This window comes from Podarcis muralis, chromosome 6 (genome assembly GCF_964188315.1).
Source record: "Podarcis muralis chromosome 6, rPodMur119.hap1.1, whole genome shotgun sequence".
Classification (NCBI taxonomy): Eukaryota; Metazoa; Chordata; class Lepidosauria; order Squamata; family Lacertidae; genus Podarcis; species Podarcis muralis.
Genome location: NC_135660.1, coordinates 54,338,810 through 54,355,261, shown reverse-complemented (window position 1 = coordinate 54,355,261; position 16,452 = coordinate 54,338,810). Strand labels below are relative to the sequence as shown.

Genomic DNA, 16,452 nt, shown 5'->3' with positions numbered 1-16,452 from the left:
CTCCCCTTAAAAAGAGGGGTCATTAAAAATGATCTCTGTGCTCCTCACCAATTCTGTGGGTTTTCTCAACACCCCCAACCATTTGGGGGAGGTGGAGTGGCCCAGGGTGGGCAGGAGAAGGGGGGGAGGGAAAGCCCTGTTGCGCAATTGGAAAGCCCTGTGGCACACATTTAACTTGCATGGCCACAGTTTAGATGGTAGCTGGCTAGCCGCAATCACACAAATTGAACGCATACAAGGCAGAGACCTCTCACATGGGCTTTGGGAGGCTCTTGCAAGATTTCAGATGGTTCTGTTGATATCTCAAGAGAGACTCCAAAGCCCATGCAAGAGCCTTCCAGAGCCCAGGAAGAAGAGAGCGCTTGCAAGGGAGGTAAGATTTGTTTGGCATGTTGGTTTTTGAAAGGTAGGGCTGCTCATATGGGGGGGGGGGCATTCCAGGATCTTTCAAACTACAGTGGTACCTCAGGTTAAGAACTTAATTCGTTCTGGAGGTCCGTTCTTAACCTGAAACTGTTCTTAACCTGAGGTACCACTTTAGCTAATGGGGCTTCCAGCTGCCACCGCGCTGCCACCGCACGATTTTTGTTCTCATCCTGAAGCAAAGTTCTTAACCCGAAGTACTATTTCTGGGTTAGTGGAGTCTGTAACCTGAAGCGTCTGTAACCCAAGGTACCACTGTATACTGAACTTAGAACTTCTTTCACTGCCATAGATCCCAAACCTGGGATGAACTGTCCCATTAATAATTTCCCCTTGTCAACAGTCCATTGACTGTTTTCAGTTTTCTTCCCCCAAATACTTTTGCCACACAGAGCTTTGGAGTTGGTAAGAGATTATGTTTCCTGTGTCTAGTTTGAGAGAATCTTCATGCCAACTCCTTACAGAGTTCTTATTTCAGTGGGGTAGGGCGCATTCAACATGCAGTCTATCAAATGAAAATGCTTCTTTTGCAAACAACAGTTTAAAAAGTATTTTAAACCGATGGGTTTTTTTTGCAAACGTTCAAATCCGACAAATGAATTCAGCATATGCAATGCCTCGGAATGAACTCTGTACAGTTTCAAAGAATATAAATACCACATTTTTATCCAAACTTTCCTTCAAAGAGCTCAAATGGCATAGATGGTATTCCTTCCTCCCACAGTCCTATCCTCTGCTCACTGGGTCACGCAAAAAGCTTCATTTCTCCATGATAAAAACAAAGAGCATTGTTAAAAATGTTAAGAGTGGAAATAAGGGATACTACACACTGTACAAGAAATTATTGACCAGTGCTGTTGCCCCATTCAGCACCACTACTGCTTAATTGTATTTTTAAACCTCACTAATTAATCAGGGTCATTAACAAAACAAGATGCCTCTGCACACAAAAACTATCCAGCCTTCAGCTATTGAATACCTGGAAAGAGTGTCATTTCATTACTGATACGGAGCTGAGAATAGAGACAGCAACCCTAATTATTCAAGGCATCCTTTTGTACCTTTCAGTTCTCTTTAACCTTTGATTATTCCCTTCACATGGTAAAAAAGGGGGGGAATCAATGTGATTTTTGGAGTGAAGTCTTTGGGGTAATTGTTGTGCAAACAAGAAATAAAAACATGAAATAACCAAGAAATTGTGCAAACAAGAAATAAAAATGTGAATGAAAGTGCATTTAAGTGACAATCTGCAAAAGATTTCTTTGTTGCTAGTAAGATCGCCTGGCTGAATTTTGAGTTTTGCTACCCATAGGAGGAAGGATGTTTTATTGTTTCATTAAATTGGATTGGTGAAGACCAGGGATTAAGGGGATTGTTCCAACATTGTTGGAGACCTTTTTATGGCTACCAGAGGCCCAGTATTTCAAAAGGATATATGATCATTCAGATTGCTTTCCCAATTCCAGCATTTATCTGAAACGGAGACCGCACAGCTGTTGCACTGCACTATGCAAAAAGAAATGAGTGGACTTTACAAGCCAGTTTCCCCGAAGAGGGGATATTAACTGCACTGACATAGTATCTTCTGCTAAGATCACTAGCTCAACATCCTTGCCTATTTCCCATGGAGTTTCTTTTCTTCAAGCAAGTCCACAATCCTTGATTCAGTGGTGTGTGGGGAGAGATGTGGTTTTGGACACATGATCACCCTGACTGTTTTTTAGTGGTATATTACTTGAAGTGTGTTACCAGAAATGAGTGCTTCAAAAACGCTACAATATGTGGACAACTATAGCTGCCGTAAGTCCAGGAAAAGGGGCTAAATTCATAGTTTCTGTTTGCATGCAAAGTTAAACTTATAAAACGTGCATGTATGCATGTGTGTGCACATGATGATGATCATCATTATTAAATCTATATACCTCTTAATTGCCAAGTTGGCTTTTAAGTGGTTTACAAGTATAGATCAATTACAGAAAATACAAACACACACAATTCAATAGAAATAATTTCAATAAGGTATTAAACCAAATTTCTACAATTCACAAAAGACAAGAGCAAAAATAGCAATTTAAACTATTCAAGCTGGAAATTCAAAGCAAGGGAATGCTTGTCTAAAAAGCCGTGTCTTCAAGAGCCAGCAGAATGCCCATACTGATGAGGCCTCTCATATTTCAGCAAGGACAAGTTTCCACAACACTGGTGCCACCAGTGGGGGGAAAAATCCTGTCTCTGGGTTACCACAAACAGACAACCACCAGGCTGAGGAGAAGGGAACCAGGTTCCATTTGTTGATCTTAACGTCCTTACGAGACAACCTTTTAAAACTAGAATTTATTGTCTGCTTCTGAGAGGACAAGCTGAGGGAGCTTAATATAAGATGAGACTTTCTCTTCTGACAGGCATCCCTATAATTTCTTTCATGATTTATACATGTAACCAAATGTGGCTTCACACACATGTGTATACATGAACAAAGACATGCGTTTCTCACAGCGTTTCTCACAGCTCCTCTCAGTGCACAACTATGGAAATTCTAGACTTAAGCAAACCTGTAGTAGTATGTTGGAAACGTAGGTATAATCCTGAAAAGAAACTGACCCAACTAGACAAATAGCATAATAGAATCTTAGAAATGTACATCTGAAAGGGTCCCTGAGGGTCATTTAGTCCAACCTCCTGCAATGCAGGAATCTCAACTAGATCATACATGACAGATGACGATCCAATCTCTGCTTAAAAACCTGGATGAAGGTGTCTACGCTTTCCTACTCTCTCTATGTGTGGGATGACTTCTATATCCATCAAACAGATCAAGCCTGGAGACAGAAATAAGGGACTGTCTGGTCAATACACCCCACCCAGACCCATATCTGGCAGAGCCCATTTAAAATAAAAGTTACAGCTTCTATGGACACAAACCATTAATGTAACTCTCTTTCACACTAATGCAAGAGTCACAAAGGCAAAGCTCTTTGGGGATGGGGCTGCTGCTTCTAGGTCTCAGGTTAAAAACCCTACTACTGCTATTCTTAATATAGGACTATAAAATGTCTTCAGAATACGAAATAGTTTGCAAAAGGTTATCCCATTCACATGCCAGATTGCCCTAGTTACAAATGGCTCTAAATGTGAGACATCTACTTTCTATGCAATTACTTTGAATTGCTTATTTGACAGGATGGGGAGCACTTTCACATTTTTCTGCGAAATGCGGAATCTTTACCAGACAACTTTGATTATAGTGGCAAATAATCATTAGGCTGTAATGTATTTGCTTTTCATGAGAGTGTACAAATGTTGTTTGATATTTTCACCCTTTGGGAAATCCCAGTGGGGGAAACTACACACACATACACACACACACACACACACACACTTTCACTATCATCAGTAACAATCTGGCTCAAGAAAGAATGCATACCAATATTTCTCTTTATTCAAAAGGAGATTATTACTGGCATGACTTTTATCTCACTGAGATCTTATAGTATGTCCAATTAGAGAGAGGGGGGGATGCTGACTGTGCCCTCTCTCTCCTTGCTCTTTCTATATTTGCATCCTCATAATTTTTCATTTTGCAATTACTAATCTATCAACACTGAGGGGGCCAGGCCCCCTGCCAACAGATATTGAGGGGTCGAAGGCACCTTGGCCCCCTGGAGTTGGCATGACTGGAGGTGGGGGTGGGCTGATAGAGAGCATTCTCTGTGGCAGCTCCTAGTTGCAGGACCCCCTCCCCACAGAGGTGTGTCTCGTAACTTCACTACACTGATTTTGGCAAATGCTGAAGACACACTTTTTTACCCTTACCTGAGATGTGTATTTTTAGGGTTTATCCTATTTTTGTGGTTGTAAGTTGCTTTGAGCTGCTTTTAATACTGTATTTTAAATTGCTGTGACCTGTCCAGGGACCTTAGGATGAAGGCTGTGCAATAAAAGTAAAATAATAATAATAATAATATAGCAGCAAAATATCTCAGGCCAGCCCTGTGTAGTTTTTGTCCCTTTCCTGTCTTATTTATTGAGAGTGTGATGTCAAAATGATGGTTTCTAAAATAGCATATAAGAATACAAATATTAAGAAAATGCAGGGATTCCTTCTTGTCTAAATGGCTATGAAACTTACAAAAGCTCAACAAATCATTTAATCCTGCCAACGCTTTTGAGATCACCATATTCTTTTCTCCTAACTATTGTATGCTTTAGATCACAAAGGGAGGAGAGAACGAAATCCAGAGCGATACACAGCAATCTCTCCAGAAAGGCACTTGTGTAGAGGACAAAGTATTAGCACTAAGTGCTTGGAAATACGGATCAATTCCCTTTAGAAAAACGACACTGGCAATGAAATCCAATAGAACCCCCCATGACGCTGTCACACACTTCCCGCTAATGTAGAGCAACATTAAGCACAACATGACCGAGAACAAGCCACTGGTGTTTTTGGTCTGCTACAGCGCATTTCAGGGGACAGTTTTAACGCATGCTTCACATAGTCTACATCATTCATGCAGCCCTGAGATATCTGACCTCCTGCTGCTATTCGACGAATTGGAATCAACGACAACCTATCACTTTTTTAATGTGCGATTTCCATTTCTGCTAATTGAGGCATGATAGATGCCTGCATTTCTCGCGGATTCTGGCAACACATAGGGCAGTTGTCACAAGCTGCCAGCTTGAATTGGTGGGGTGAAAGAAGACATGTCCTCCAGGGGATGCATGGCTCAATATTCTCCATTCCACCGCATGACCTTTCCATTAATAGGGGTGCGAATTCATAAGTCACATAGCCGTTAATCAGCATCAACACTGATGTTCTCTTTAATTTTTTGCACCTGACACAGACGTGAGCATGTGTCTCATTTCAGCCTGGTTAAAGGGAAAATTATAGTCAAAGCAAAGCCCTTTGATTCCGGATTAGAAAATCTTTCAACACATCCTGATTCATAGCTGGCTTTTGTGATCACAGAAAACATCTGGACAAGGGTTCCATGGAACCAAAATGAATGGCCGTGTCGGCAACTGATGTGATGTAATGCTGAGGTCCTGCATGTTTGGGTTATAATTTGTACTCTTTGTTAGCTAAAATGATTTAGGGTGTGGGGGGGGGGGAGAAGAGTCTATTTTAGTGAAATTTATTCCAGGTGGCATATATAAATAAGGGTAACAATTTCAGATTTCAGTTGCTAATTGACTGCTAAACAATTAAAGTATGTTTTTTTAGTTTGACATCTAGGCTTTGAAGGTTGCAATCCTTACCCCTGATTTATAGGCATGGATGGGAGGCTCTGCCATGATGCTCCCACTGCAGCTGTGTAAAGTAAGGCATCGGGGGGGGGGGGGGAGCTGGGCCAACTAGGGATCTGCTACATCCTAAGAGTTCATTTTCTAGAGAGAATCTCAATTTAGGTCCTGCTTCTGCAGCAGTCTGGACTTGGCATAGCACATAAACTATCTAAAAAAAACCCCCCAAAAAGCCCAAAACCTCTGCCCTGACTCCTCCGTTTTGCCCTGCTGCTCCCCAGTTAGAGTTGTGATTGCTCTGCTCATAGGTTTTTCACAGTATTAACTGTGAAATATGGGGTTGCTATTTTTTGAGCACATTAAACAGTTTATTAGTTATTAAACTGAAAGAGCTTCACTATTGACAAGAAAACTCTTCTTTAGTATTTTTCTTTCCTGCAAGCTCTGCAGCAGTAATACTATCTATTGCAGTAATGCAACATAATCAAAATAACAACAAAACAAACAAGTTCAAATACTATCCAGTTTTGCAATCGTACAATCTTAGCAATGCATTTACTGCATATGAACTGACTACAATCATATTCAGTTCCCTTTCTCCTTATTGCTAGAAGGAAGCCCATAGGATTTAATCCCACAATACAAACCATCTGTTTGGAAACAAACTTGTAGGAAACTTCATCTTTATTCTTATTTTTATTCAAGTTTGGCAGAGGAGAAGGTAGCCAGGGTGCTTGTGAAACCAGCACCATTTCCTTCAGTCTCAGACCCACTGATTAACATTTGTACCAAAGTTAACAAACTTTAGTCAAATTGTCTGCCATCTACATCTATTAAAATGCATATGATTGTTAAGCATGGATCCAGGTGGCGCTGTGGGTTAAACCACAGAGCCTAGAACTTGCCGATCAGAAGGTCGGCGGTTCGAATCCCCACGACGGGGTGAGCGCCCGTTGCTCAGTCCCTGCTCCTGCCAACCTAGCAGTTCGAAAGCACGTCAAAGTGCAAGTAGATAAAGAGGTACTGCTCTGGCAGGAAGGTAAACGGCGTTTCCGTGCGCTGCTCTGGTTCACCAGAAGCGGCTTAGTCATGCTGGCCGCATGACCTGGAAGCTGTACGCCGGCTCCCTCAGCCAATAAAGCGAGATGAGCGCCACAACCCCAGAGTCGGCCATGACTGGCCCTAATGGTCAGGGGTCCCTTTACCTTTACCTTTATCATCTTGAGAAAGAGAATTCATTTCTCCACACTTGGCCAGCTAGAAAACCGTTCAATATATCAAATAAGAATACAAATAAGAATCCTCCTAGTGGTGCAGCAATCAGACTGCTAGTATATTTGCAAAGCTAAGCAGGGTCCAGGATGGATTCAAATTGGATGGGGAGCCACCTGTTGAGATTCCTGCATTGCAGGCTGTTGGACTAGATGACACTTCCAACTCTACAGTTCTACGCTACATGCCAACATTTGCAACACAAGTCACACACACACACACACACACACACACACACAAAGTTTGGCTAAAGAAATCTCTGCTTCAAGGGCTGCACATTACCTCTTGATTCCTTCTGTCAGGCTTCTGCTCTCTTGGGCAGGCTGCTCTACGTTGGTAGCTGGTTCAGAAGTCAAGGATCTTAAGTCAGGAACAGATGTGCTGGGGCTATTCGTCTCTTGGCAACTACCAGGCTGGGAAATGCTGCAAAATAATTAGTCATTATTATTATAAAAAAACAGTAACATATGTAAAACATAATAAGTGCACATATGTTTTCAACTCTATGGGATAATACCAGAGAAGCTAGATTAACATTGATTCCCATGGTTGGCACCCAGTGGAAAGCCTAAGCCTGATGCAGCTAACTAAACAGATGGTGACCTAAACAGAAACTTAACATTTATTTCTATCCCACTTAAATGTGTGTGTGTGTGTGTGTGTGCGCGCGCGCAGTACACAGTACAATGTGAAACAAAACCAATGGCACACGCACACACACACACACAAACTCAACCCTCATGATTAAAAAACAATCAGTAAAAATGTATATCTCAGTTTTCTTTATGAAATAAACTCATGACAGATTACAGAAATAACAATAAGCAAAATAAAACCGTTCAGTTTATGATCAAAATAGCCCGTATTGTTTAAGTTACTCTCATATACAACTGCAGGATGATGATGATGATGATGATGATGATGATGATGATAATAATAATAATAATAATATCAGTATAAAAACAAGGAGACAGAACTTTAAACCCACACTAAAACATCACAAACTAATATGCGTGTTTCAATAGGAATTGCTATATATTTTATTATTGTTGCATTTTTTTGGATTATAAACCATATGGAGTTCCATTGAAAATCAGATGGTCTTAGCACTACACCTGAATGGCTGCTGTAGGGTCCAAGAGAAATCAGCAAGATTGCACTCCTGCTGTCTATTTCTAGGTACAGGTATCAGAGCAACCAAGGCATTTGCAGTCTCAACATCCAGGCAGCTCCCAAACTGCAAAGGGTCTAAATAATCAGTTTCATCCAGAAACACTTGGACTTAAGCTGTTACTACAAGTTCTGACATACTGCCTATAATTTTAACTGGGTGATAGTCAACTAAATTTTACTCATTCTAGGAGAGCTGGAATTAATGAACTTGATTCACATAGGTCCATTAATTTTAACAGGTCTACTCTGAGTAAAACTTTGTTGACTGCCACCCCAGGATCCTAAGTAGTGTTGCTACTGCCTATTTAAAAGCAGCAGGAATGACAACCCCTCTGAAGGAGGCACAAAGTATTTCTGACACACACTGAGTTGTAGTTAGACACCATGCAACCAGGGTCAAAAACACAAGTGGTATCCCAGTCCTGCAACAAGGTTATCCACATCCTCAGGCTGAAAAACTAAAAGGTACTCATAAAACCTGACCAGATGGTACCATCGTCACATCTGACTCTAGTAACTATGATGTCCAAACAGGGTGGGGGTAGCAATTTATCTGTACAACATACTGCTAATTGTTCACAGAGGGCTACTGAGGACTATGCTAATTACCTGTCAGGAGTCAGAGTCAGGTGAAGGTCAGCAATAAAAAAATCACTGGTGTCAGTGAAGGTAACTCTTTATTCAAAGAAATCAAAACAATACAGGCCTAGTGATCCCACCAACTCTTCCCAGGAGGTCTTGCCTCAATGAGGCAGTAGTGAGGACTGAAGGTCCCCGCATTCCTACAGCTGCCTGTCCCCTCCTCTCCAGGGTTTTTTTCAAGCAATTGGAGACTGTGTCTTCATGCAACCAATCTCTCTCCTCTGCTCTTTTCACTTCTCTGCATGTTCTGGGAGACGAGGGGAGAGGGGAGCTGGCTGCGTCAGGAGGGGGATACTCCTTGGATTCTGCAGCAGCCTGTTTCCTCTCTGTCTCCTGGTGCCCCTCCTCTCCAGCCTCTGAATCAGGACTGCTCTCTGCCCCAGCCTCTTCCTGTTCACTAAACCCTGTTGCCTCTTCAGCTTCTGACGCCTGCTCCTCCCAGTCTGCTGCCTTTTCTCCCTCTGACTACTCATCATTGTCTCACTACCAACCCCCTAGCCCTAAGCCTTCTTCCCTTGGGGGTTCCCTTGGGCGTTCCCTAGCTGGTGCCTCCTATCACTCCTCTGCCAGTCCATGGCATTGCCTTTATGGTGAAAGGTGTGCCATCATTAAAGAAAGCTCCTCTTGCCAACTGCATCTGCGCAAAACTGTCAGGAAAAACCTTGTCCGCTGCTATCACCATATAGACTCTTGCCCTGTCTTCCCCAACCTAGTGCCCTCCAGATGCTTGAGCTGTTGACTCAAGTATTTCATTGCCCTAAGCAATTTAATATACCAGGGAGTTGCACCAATTGCACAGTTTTGGTGATGATATCTGGAAGTGATCTGTTGCGCAGGGCATCTTCTCATTCCAGAGTGTAACCAGACCATTGACAGAATTGACAGACTTAACTGTGGGAAACAGTGGGAAAGACATGAGGAATCCATCAGGATCCATAAACCTTTGCCCTTGAGAAAGTTGGGGTAGCCAGGAGCCCACAAAATAGAAGCCCACTCCCCCCCAAAAAAATATATATATATATCCAGAAAACAAGAGTTTGGATGAATACAGATTCTTTATGGAGAAGAGTCAACTATATTAAGAAGACGCTAACATCTGAATAATTTTAAATGATGGCAATTCTTCTAACACTTCTCCAAATAACTGTGGGATTGCATTGTTCTATGGTTCCCTGTTCCATATGTATTTCAACAAGGGAAAACAAAGTTTTTCAGGTTTCAGTACCAGACAGAAAATGGAGTGCCCTGCAAATGAGGCTTTATAGGTGTATTTTGATACTTCAATTTGCAAGTATCAAAAGTGTGAAAATGCCTCTATTTGTAGGTCAATGAACAGGTGAGTACAGGTGGAGAGAACGCCGTGCATGCATTTTTTGTTATAGGAGTGCCCTCTGTTGTTCAGAGAACAAACATCACCCTGTTGATAATTTGTAGTCTGGTCATTGCAGCAGTTGTAAGAGGCTGAGCGACAGCCACAGGAAACCACCATCAAATGGGTAAACAGAACAATCCTCTTCCACTTAGCTTAAGAGCAAACACTCTGAACAGAAATGTGCTGTGACAAATATGACATTCAAACACGGGCAAATTCCAGAGGGGAAATAGTAGCAGCAGAAGAAGAAAAAGAGTATTGTGTGGCACCTTGTTTGTGGCACCATCAGGAGTTTTGCCTAATGGAATGAGCCAGTCTGGGCAAACTTTGCTTGCCTGACATTACAAATCATTTAGGAATTTGAAATGGGGGTGAGAGGGGGGCATGGGAAGCCGCCTATTTAATTCTTTTCAGGACACAAAACTGTCAGCACTATGATTTATGCTCCAGAATGGACATGTGAAGTTTATAATGTGCATACTCCTTTTAAAAATTCAAAACAGTGCACCAGCACATATGGCACGTATAAATCAACCCATGAACAAAAACCCAGCTTGTTTTGCTCTCTCCATCTCAAGACCACCTGTGCCACACAAATGTTCTACCCAACTCCAAGGGCAAATTGACCATGATTTACTTAGTATATGGGCGTTCTGGTCCGCCTTGTCCCTGATGGTGATGGGTCATTTGTAACAGATAGTAGAAATATAAAACATATGCAGATTTGCATATCTGCATACATTTTTTTCCTTTTGCATAACTATGCACTGAATGTTTATATTTTGAACTAGCATTTTTATTTATAAGGAAGGCTATGATAGAGGTAAGACTACAGTTTCTCCCTCTCAACCATGGGAGCTAATAACCTGCTTCTTAAAAAATGAAGGGAGTCTCCAGAGGGCAGAATTATACTGCAGAGAACAAAAGCTTCTCTGCATGTATGTCAAATATGCAGAAGGAAACAACACATATAGCCCTGTTATCTGATCTTCTATCTATTATAGCAAAACAGGGGCAGCAGAAGTACAAGAGGCTGCTATTTAGCATCAGGCAAATGGACAGAAGGTTTCTCTGAAATCTATTTCCTTATTATACACCACTGAAGTCAAAGTCTCTTCAGAGTGGGCAAAGCATGCTTTCCTGTAGGTGCCTTTTGAATTCTGGACCTTTAGGTTGTGCTGCCGGCATGGTTGATCTAAACAGGTTTCAGGGATAAAATTTTGTGTACATTCTTTTTAAAAGGTTACAAACTAGTGTTTCGTGGAGTAGGGGAAATATCCATCCTTCATCACCAGTGATGTTGCAGGCATTATCCAGCCAGGTGCTTGTGACACTCAAAACAAATCTTCACAACACCAACAACTTTGATACACTTCAACACAGTGAGATGGTTCTGAACAAAGGCCAAACTATAGTCTGTCATGATTTCCAAACTGATACATTTTGACAAACCCTAGTTATCAAGTGGCCTCATCAGCATCTGAAACTACAATTTGACACAGATTTCCAAATCACAGTTTGAAGGAAGTGTGGCTTGAGATTACAGTATATCCTAAGCAATAAACCATGGTTTGGGACATTGCCTCACACATAGAAACCACGCTTCAAGAGAGCATCCAGGAATTATTAGGAAAGGAAGCGCGGGGGGGGGGGGAGAGAGAGAGATAGAAACTGCAGAAACTATGGTTTGCCTATACAGTATGTCTAACCATTACATGTTTTGAAGTCTGAACCACAGTTACTGTCAAATTGTGGTTGGTCTATGTCTGGAAGGGCTGGTTCAGATGTAATGGAAAACATTACATAAGTCACAGAATGCTACAGGCCCGGCCCTCTGTCTCTTTTGGCATACAAGAGATTAAAAACACCCATTTTCAATTTCAAACTAACCACAGCTCCCCCTTGCATGTGAACTCTAGTTAGCTTCAACAAGAGAGGTTCAAACCATGGGTGTGTTCACCATCTAAAGTGGCTAAGCAGAGTTTTGCTGCAGTAAGAGACTGTGGTTTGTTTAAACTCAAAAGTGGGTAGCTTTTAATGCTTTGCACATTAATAAGGAAGAGATGGGAGGGTGCATGAGCCTGAGGCTCATGCATGTAGCAGGAAGCCACAATTTCCTATTTTATCCAGACCAGAATCTCTAAAACAGAGGCACCTTTTCAAATAAAAATATTTGGATCCAGCTCAGCAAGCAAGAGGAAACTGTGCAGTTGCCATTCAGTAATCTGGAAAGGCCCTAAAATGCAATGAACTCAAGACATTATTCCTCTCGCTGACCTTTGCTGAACTTATGCATAGCCACTAGTATATTTGTTCTCAAGGTATTCATTTCTAGGACCTTGAGGCCACTTCTGAAATCAAGCCCAATGATTAGCTAATGTACATGGCCATACGTATGAGAAACATGCAATTATTCCCTTTACAGTTGCATCCACTGCTTATTTCTTAGTTCCCTTTGGCATTTCTTTTTCTTGGCCAAATTTTCCACTGACCTTATATGGTAATAGCATGAAAGATACTGTAAATAGCCATACTGCAGGCTGCATAACACCAACATTACAGCAACTTCAGGCAAGATGTATGAATTTCTAAAATTAAATGATGGGGAACAGATTTTGGAATAACAAGCTGGGCATCAGAAAAGCAGCAACACCAGTGTCAAGATCTCTGTAGCTGAGATTACAAAATGATTCTCCCTCTCTCTTTTTTCCTAATTATAGGGTATTTAATTTCCAAAACAGCAGAAATATATGGGGTCAATATATATATCAAGTTGTTGTGGAACATTAACAATAAATACGATTACTGTGACACAAACATTTGTTGGAAAGGGAGCAAGGAGATAGAGATTTTGTGGGCCAGTGGCATCAGAGCAGAACTTACCCAAACTACAGCTTTGCTGCAGCCGTCTCCAAATTACCATTCAGTTCATATATATAATATAATGTTCTTCTATCAGCAACCAGGTACTGTTTGTTCCCAATATCTTAAAAAAGAAATAGGGCAGCCAGCCTTTTTCTTTAATCTAAAAAAAGTACACAAATCAATGGTGTCACCTAGAAATGAAACTGGGCCCACAGCATGCAGATCAAGTTCCTGCATGTGCAGAAAATATTGGAGGGCATTTTGCAGGCAAGAGCCCATTGCCTGTCCCAACGCAGGCCTTCTATATCCCTCATATGATGTGGAGGAATAAGGGTGAGTGTGCTGGCTCTGCTCTCCTGTCCCTCTTTTGCGCCTTTTCACATAGGCTCCCCCTGCAATATAGAACCCCGATTTTCTGGGGTCCCGAATCATACTTCAGAAGTTCTCTCTCAAAATCACGGAGGGCAATAGCAAGGCAAGGCCAGCCTTCAACATATGAGGTATTTAGAATGCCCTTGGGGCCACATTCCCTTCTGAGCAAGCTTCAAAGGGCATATGCCACTGGTGGGCTGGGCTAGATGCTAAAGTGGGTGGAGCAAAAATGTAAATTTTATGTAAATACAGTAGGCTGGTTTCTACACCCTTCCACCCTTCTCTCTCTTCCATCCAAACAAGAGGCATTCCGAGAATTTGAGGACACATTCCAGTCAGGGGGGGAAACTATGTGCAAAGCAGGGTCAGTGAGGGTTATGGGCTGTGGAGAGTTCCCAGCCCTAGACAGGGAGGCCTAGAGGTCTGCACTCAGACCCCTTTCCTGAGGTTCCCCACCACCAGCCAAAGGTATGAAACGTAAATGCATCAGAGCATGCACAGCACAGCCTGGCGGGCTACATGCACGCAGCCAATGGATGGCTGAGGGAGGAGGGCAATTCCAATTCCCACTTTCCCTACCAGGCTGCTGATTGGCAGGAATGCGCGGATCAAACCAGGGCATTACAAGCACCACACTAGCCTGCATCTGTCAGAATTATGCCTCAGCCCAGATGGATCAGGGAGTTGAGGGTTTAAGGTATCACAAGACTATTTGCTGGTTTTGCTGCAGCCAACCCAAGGGCCAAACCATGCACAATGGCAGTGGATCCATGTGCTTAACTATGGATCCATTGCAAAGGAACATGTGCATAACTTTCCTGTAACCTGGTCAACATGGGGCTCTTAGATGCTGCAGGTCTACAGCTCCCATTATCCCTGGCCCTTGGCCATACCTGCCGGGGTTGGTGGGAATTGTAGCGTTTGGGTTACCACTAGCTTATGGCTTATCTCCCCACAGTGCTTCCCCTCCAAAGACTTCATTTGTAACCAGGTTCACTTCTGGTATCAAAGCCCTGGCTGGAAGCAAATGGCCTGAGAGAAAGGAGATGCAGGGAGGCACATCATAGGCAGAAGTAAAAGCTTTCCAGTCCTCACCTGTATGCCTTGTTGCTTCTTAAACCAGAGCCTTTCCCTACCACACACACACACACACACACACACACTTTCTATGCAGTTGTGACAGAATAAGGTTTAAACATACAAATCTGCGGCTGTCACATCTAAACACAGCTGCTCTTTTGGAAATAAACCTAGTGCACCAACCAATTATGCATAACATCCACACATGGCCTTTTTGATTCATCACTATAAGAAATCTCCTTCAAGCCTCCACATCAAAGAAAAATACTTTAGATGAAAGCAGATTTCGGGGAGGAGAGTCACTTCAAAGGGTTGGTTATAATGCATCATTTTCCTCTGTGTAATTTGGAACAACACCTAAGCAGGAAGCAATGTAGAAAAATTATTCCAGTGAAGTCTTGACTTCTGCTAACAGGTATGTCCCCCCCCCCCAAATCCCTGTTTTTCTACATTCCATCATACAAATCACTCCAAACTACTCTTGTGGAGAAACATGATCACCAAAATGTGTTCCCAAAAAGGAAACAAGTGTGGCTTTCCACATGCTAAAACCAATTTGTTTGTGATATAGGCATCACAAACTTGTTCTAATCTCACTTCTATATTATGGCTTCACTGGTCTACCTCAGTCAAATCAGTCTCACCTACAAAGAGTAGAGCCATTGTGACTAGGGTTTCTGTGCAAACAAACAGTGATGTGGTTCTAAAGGACTCCACGTTCTTTCTATTTTACATACTGATTCTCAAATATTTGGATCTGGGCACTTCCTTTTAAATATTCCTTTGAGGGTTACCACAAGGGGGAGGGTCTCCCCCACCCCGGTACCATGCTTATGAATGCATATTGCTTTGTGGGAAAACATGGAAGACAAGTTATGTACCACCTTGTAGGTAAGAGCCCACAATAACAGGGAGCCCCTCAGAGTTAGAGCAGGTCTCCACTCCCCCAGGTGTGAGATGGGTGGGTCAGGGTTTGTGAATGTCTGAAGACAGAAAACAGGTGGGTTATGTAGGATGTAGTGATGGTTTATATGCCACTATTCTATTTTTGTGCTGTTATTATTCTCTCTTCCCTTCGGCTTAAGCTTTCACATTAGGTTAAGCTAATTGTATTGTTTTATATAACCCAACTGCTTTATATAACGTCATTTAAAGGTAAAGGTACCCCTGCCCGTACGGGCCAGTCGTGACCAACTCTAGGGTTGCACACTCATCTCACTCAAGAGGCCGGGAGCCAGCGCTGTCTGAAGACACTTCTGGGTCATGTGGCCAGCGTGACAAAGCTGCAGCTGGCGAGCCAGCACCAGCGCAGCACACGGAAACGCAGTTTACCTTCCCACTATACAGCGGTACCTATTTATCTACTTGCACTTAAGAGTGCTTTCAAACTGCTAGGTGGGCAGGAGCTGGGACCGAACGATGGGAGCTCACCCTGCCGCGGGGATTCGAACCGCCAACCATGCGATCGGCAAGCCCTAGGCACTGAGGTTTTACCCACAGCGCCACCCGCGTTCCTATAACGTCATTTAGGCTAAGCTGTTACCTTAACTTATTTTTATTGTTTTATACAATGTTGTATTTGTTGTTGTTGTATCTGCTTATTGATATTGATATTTCTAATTGTTTATAATATGTATTTTCAAATTGTTATTGTCTACTGGATATGTTATGAGCCCCTTTAGGCACAATTTCCTGGAAAAGGAGCATACAAATAGACATTTTAAAAGAAACAAGCCCGTTTTCTTCTATGGAAACTCCAACCAAGTACCAATCATCTGTCTTGGCTGTTTGTTTGGATCCTCCTGTGCATGCAAAGTTAAGGTCTGTGGATTGAGGTGAATCAATATTAGAATAGGAGCCCCACCCTTTTATTTCATTCCACTCTCTTGCCTGGCTTGAGTTCTGCTTACTCACCCTCCATAGGAGGAAACAGGAAGAGGTAGTTGGCCGGGGCAGGCAGTAATATCATGTCAGATATCATGTCTGCACTCCCCATGTGCCTA

At 42.4% G+C, this 16,452-nt stretch overlaps 1 protein-coding gene across 15 annotated transcripts in view; it reads right to left on the bottom strand.

The window, feature by feature from the left end:
* TACC2 (transforming acidic coiled-coil containing protein 2) overlaps positions 1–16,452 on the bottom strand; it is a 162,246-nt gene that overhangs the window by 76,481 nt on the left and 69,313 nt on the right. For all 15 annotated transcript variants that reach the window (XM_077930309.1, XM_077930301.1, XM_077930304.1 and 12 more), the window contains one exon: positions 7,228–7,368. In XM_077930309.1, the coding sequence (XP_077786435.1) occupies positions 7,228–7,368 (141 nt within the window). The remainder of the gene's footprint in view (positions 1–7,227; positions 7,369–16,452) is intronic.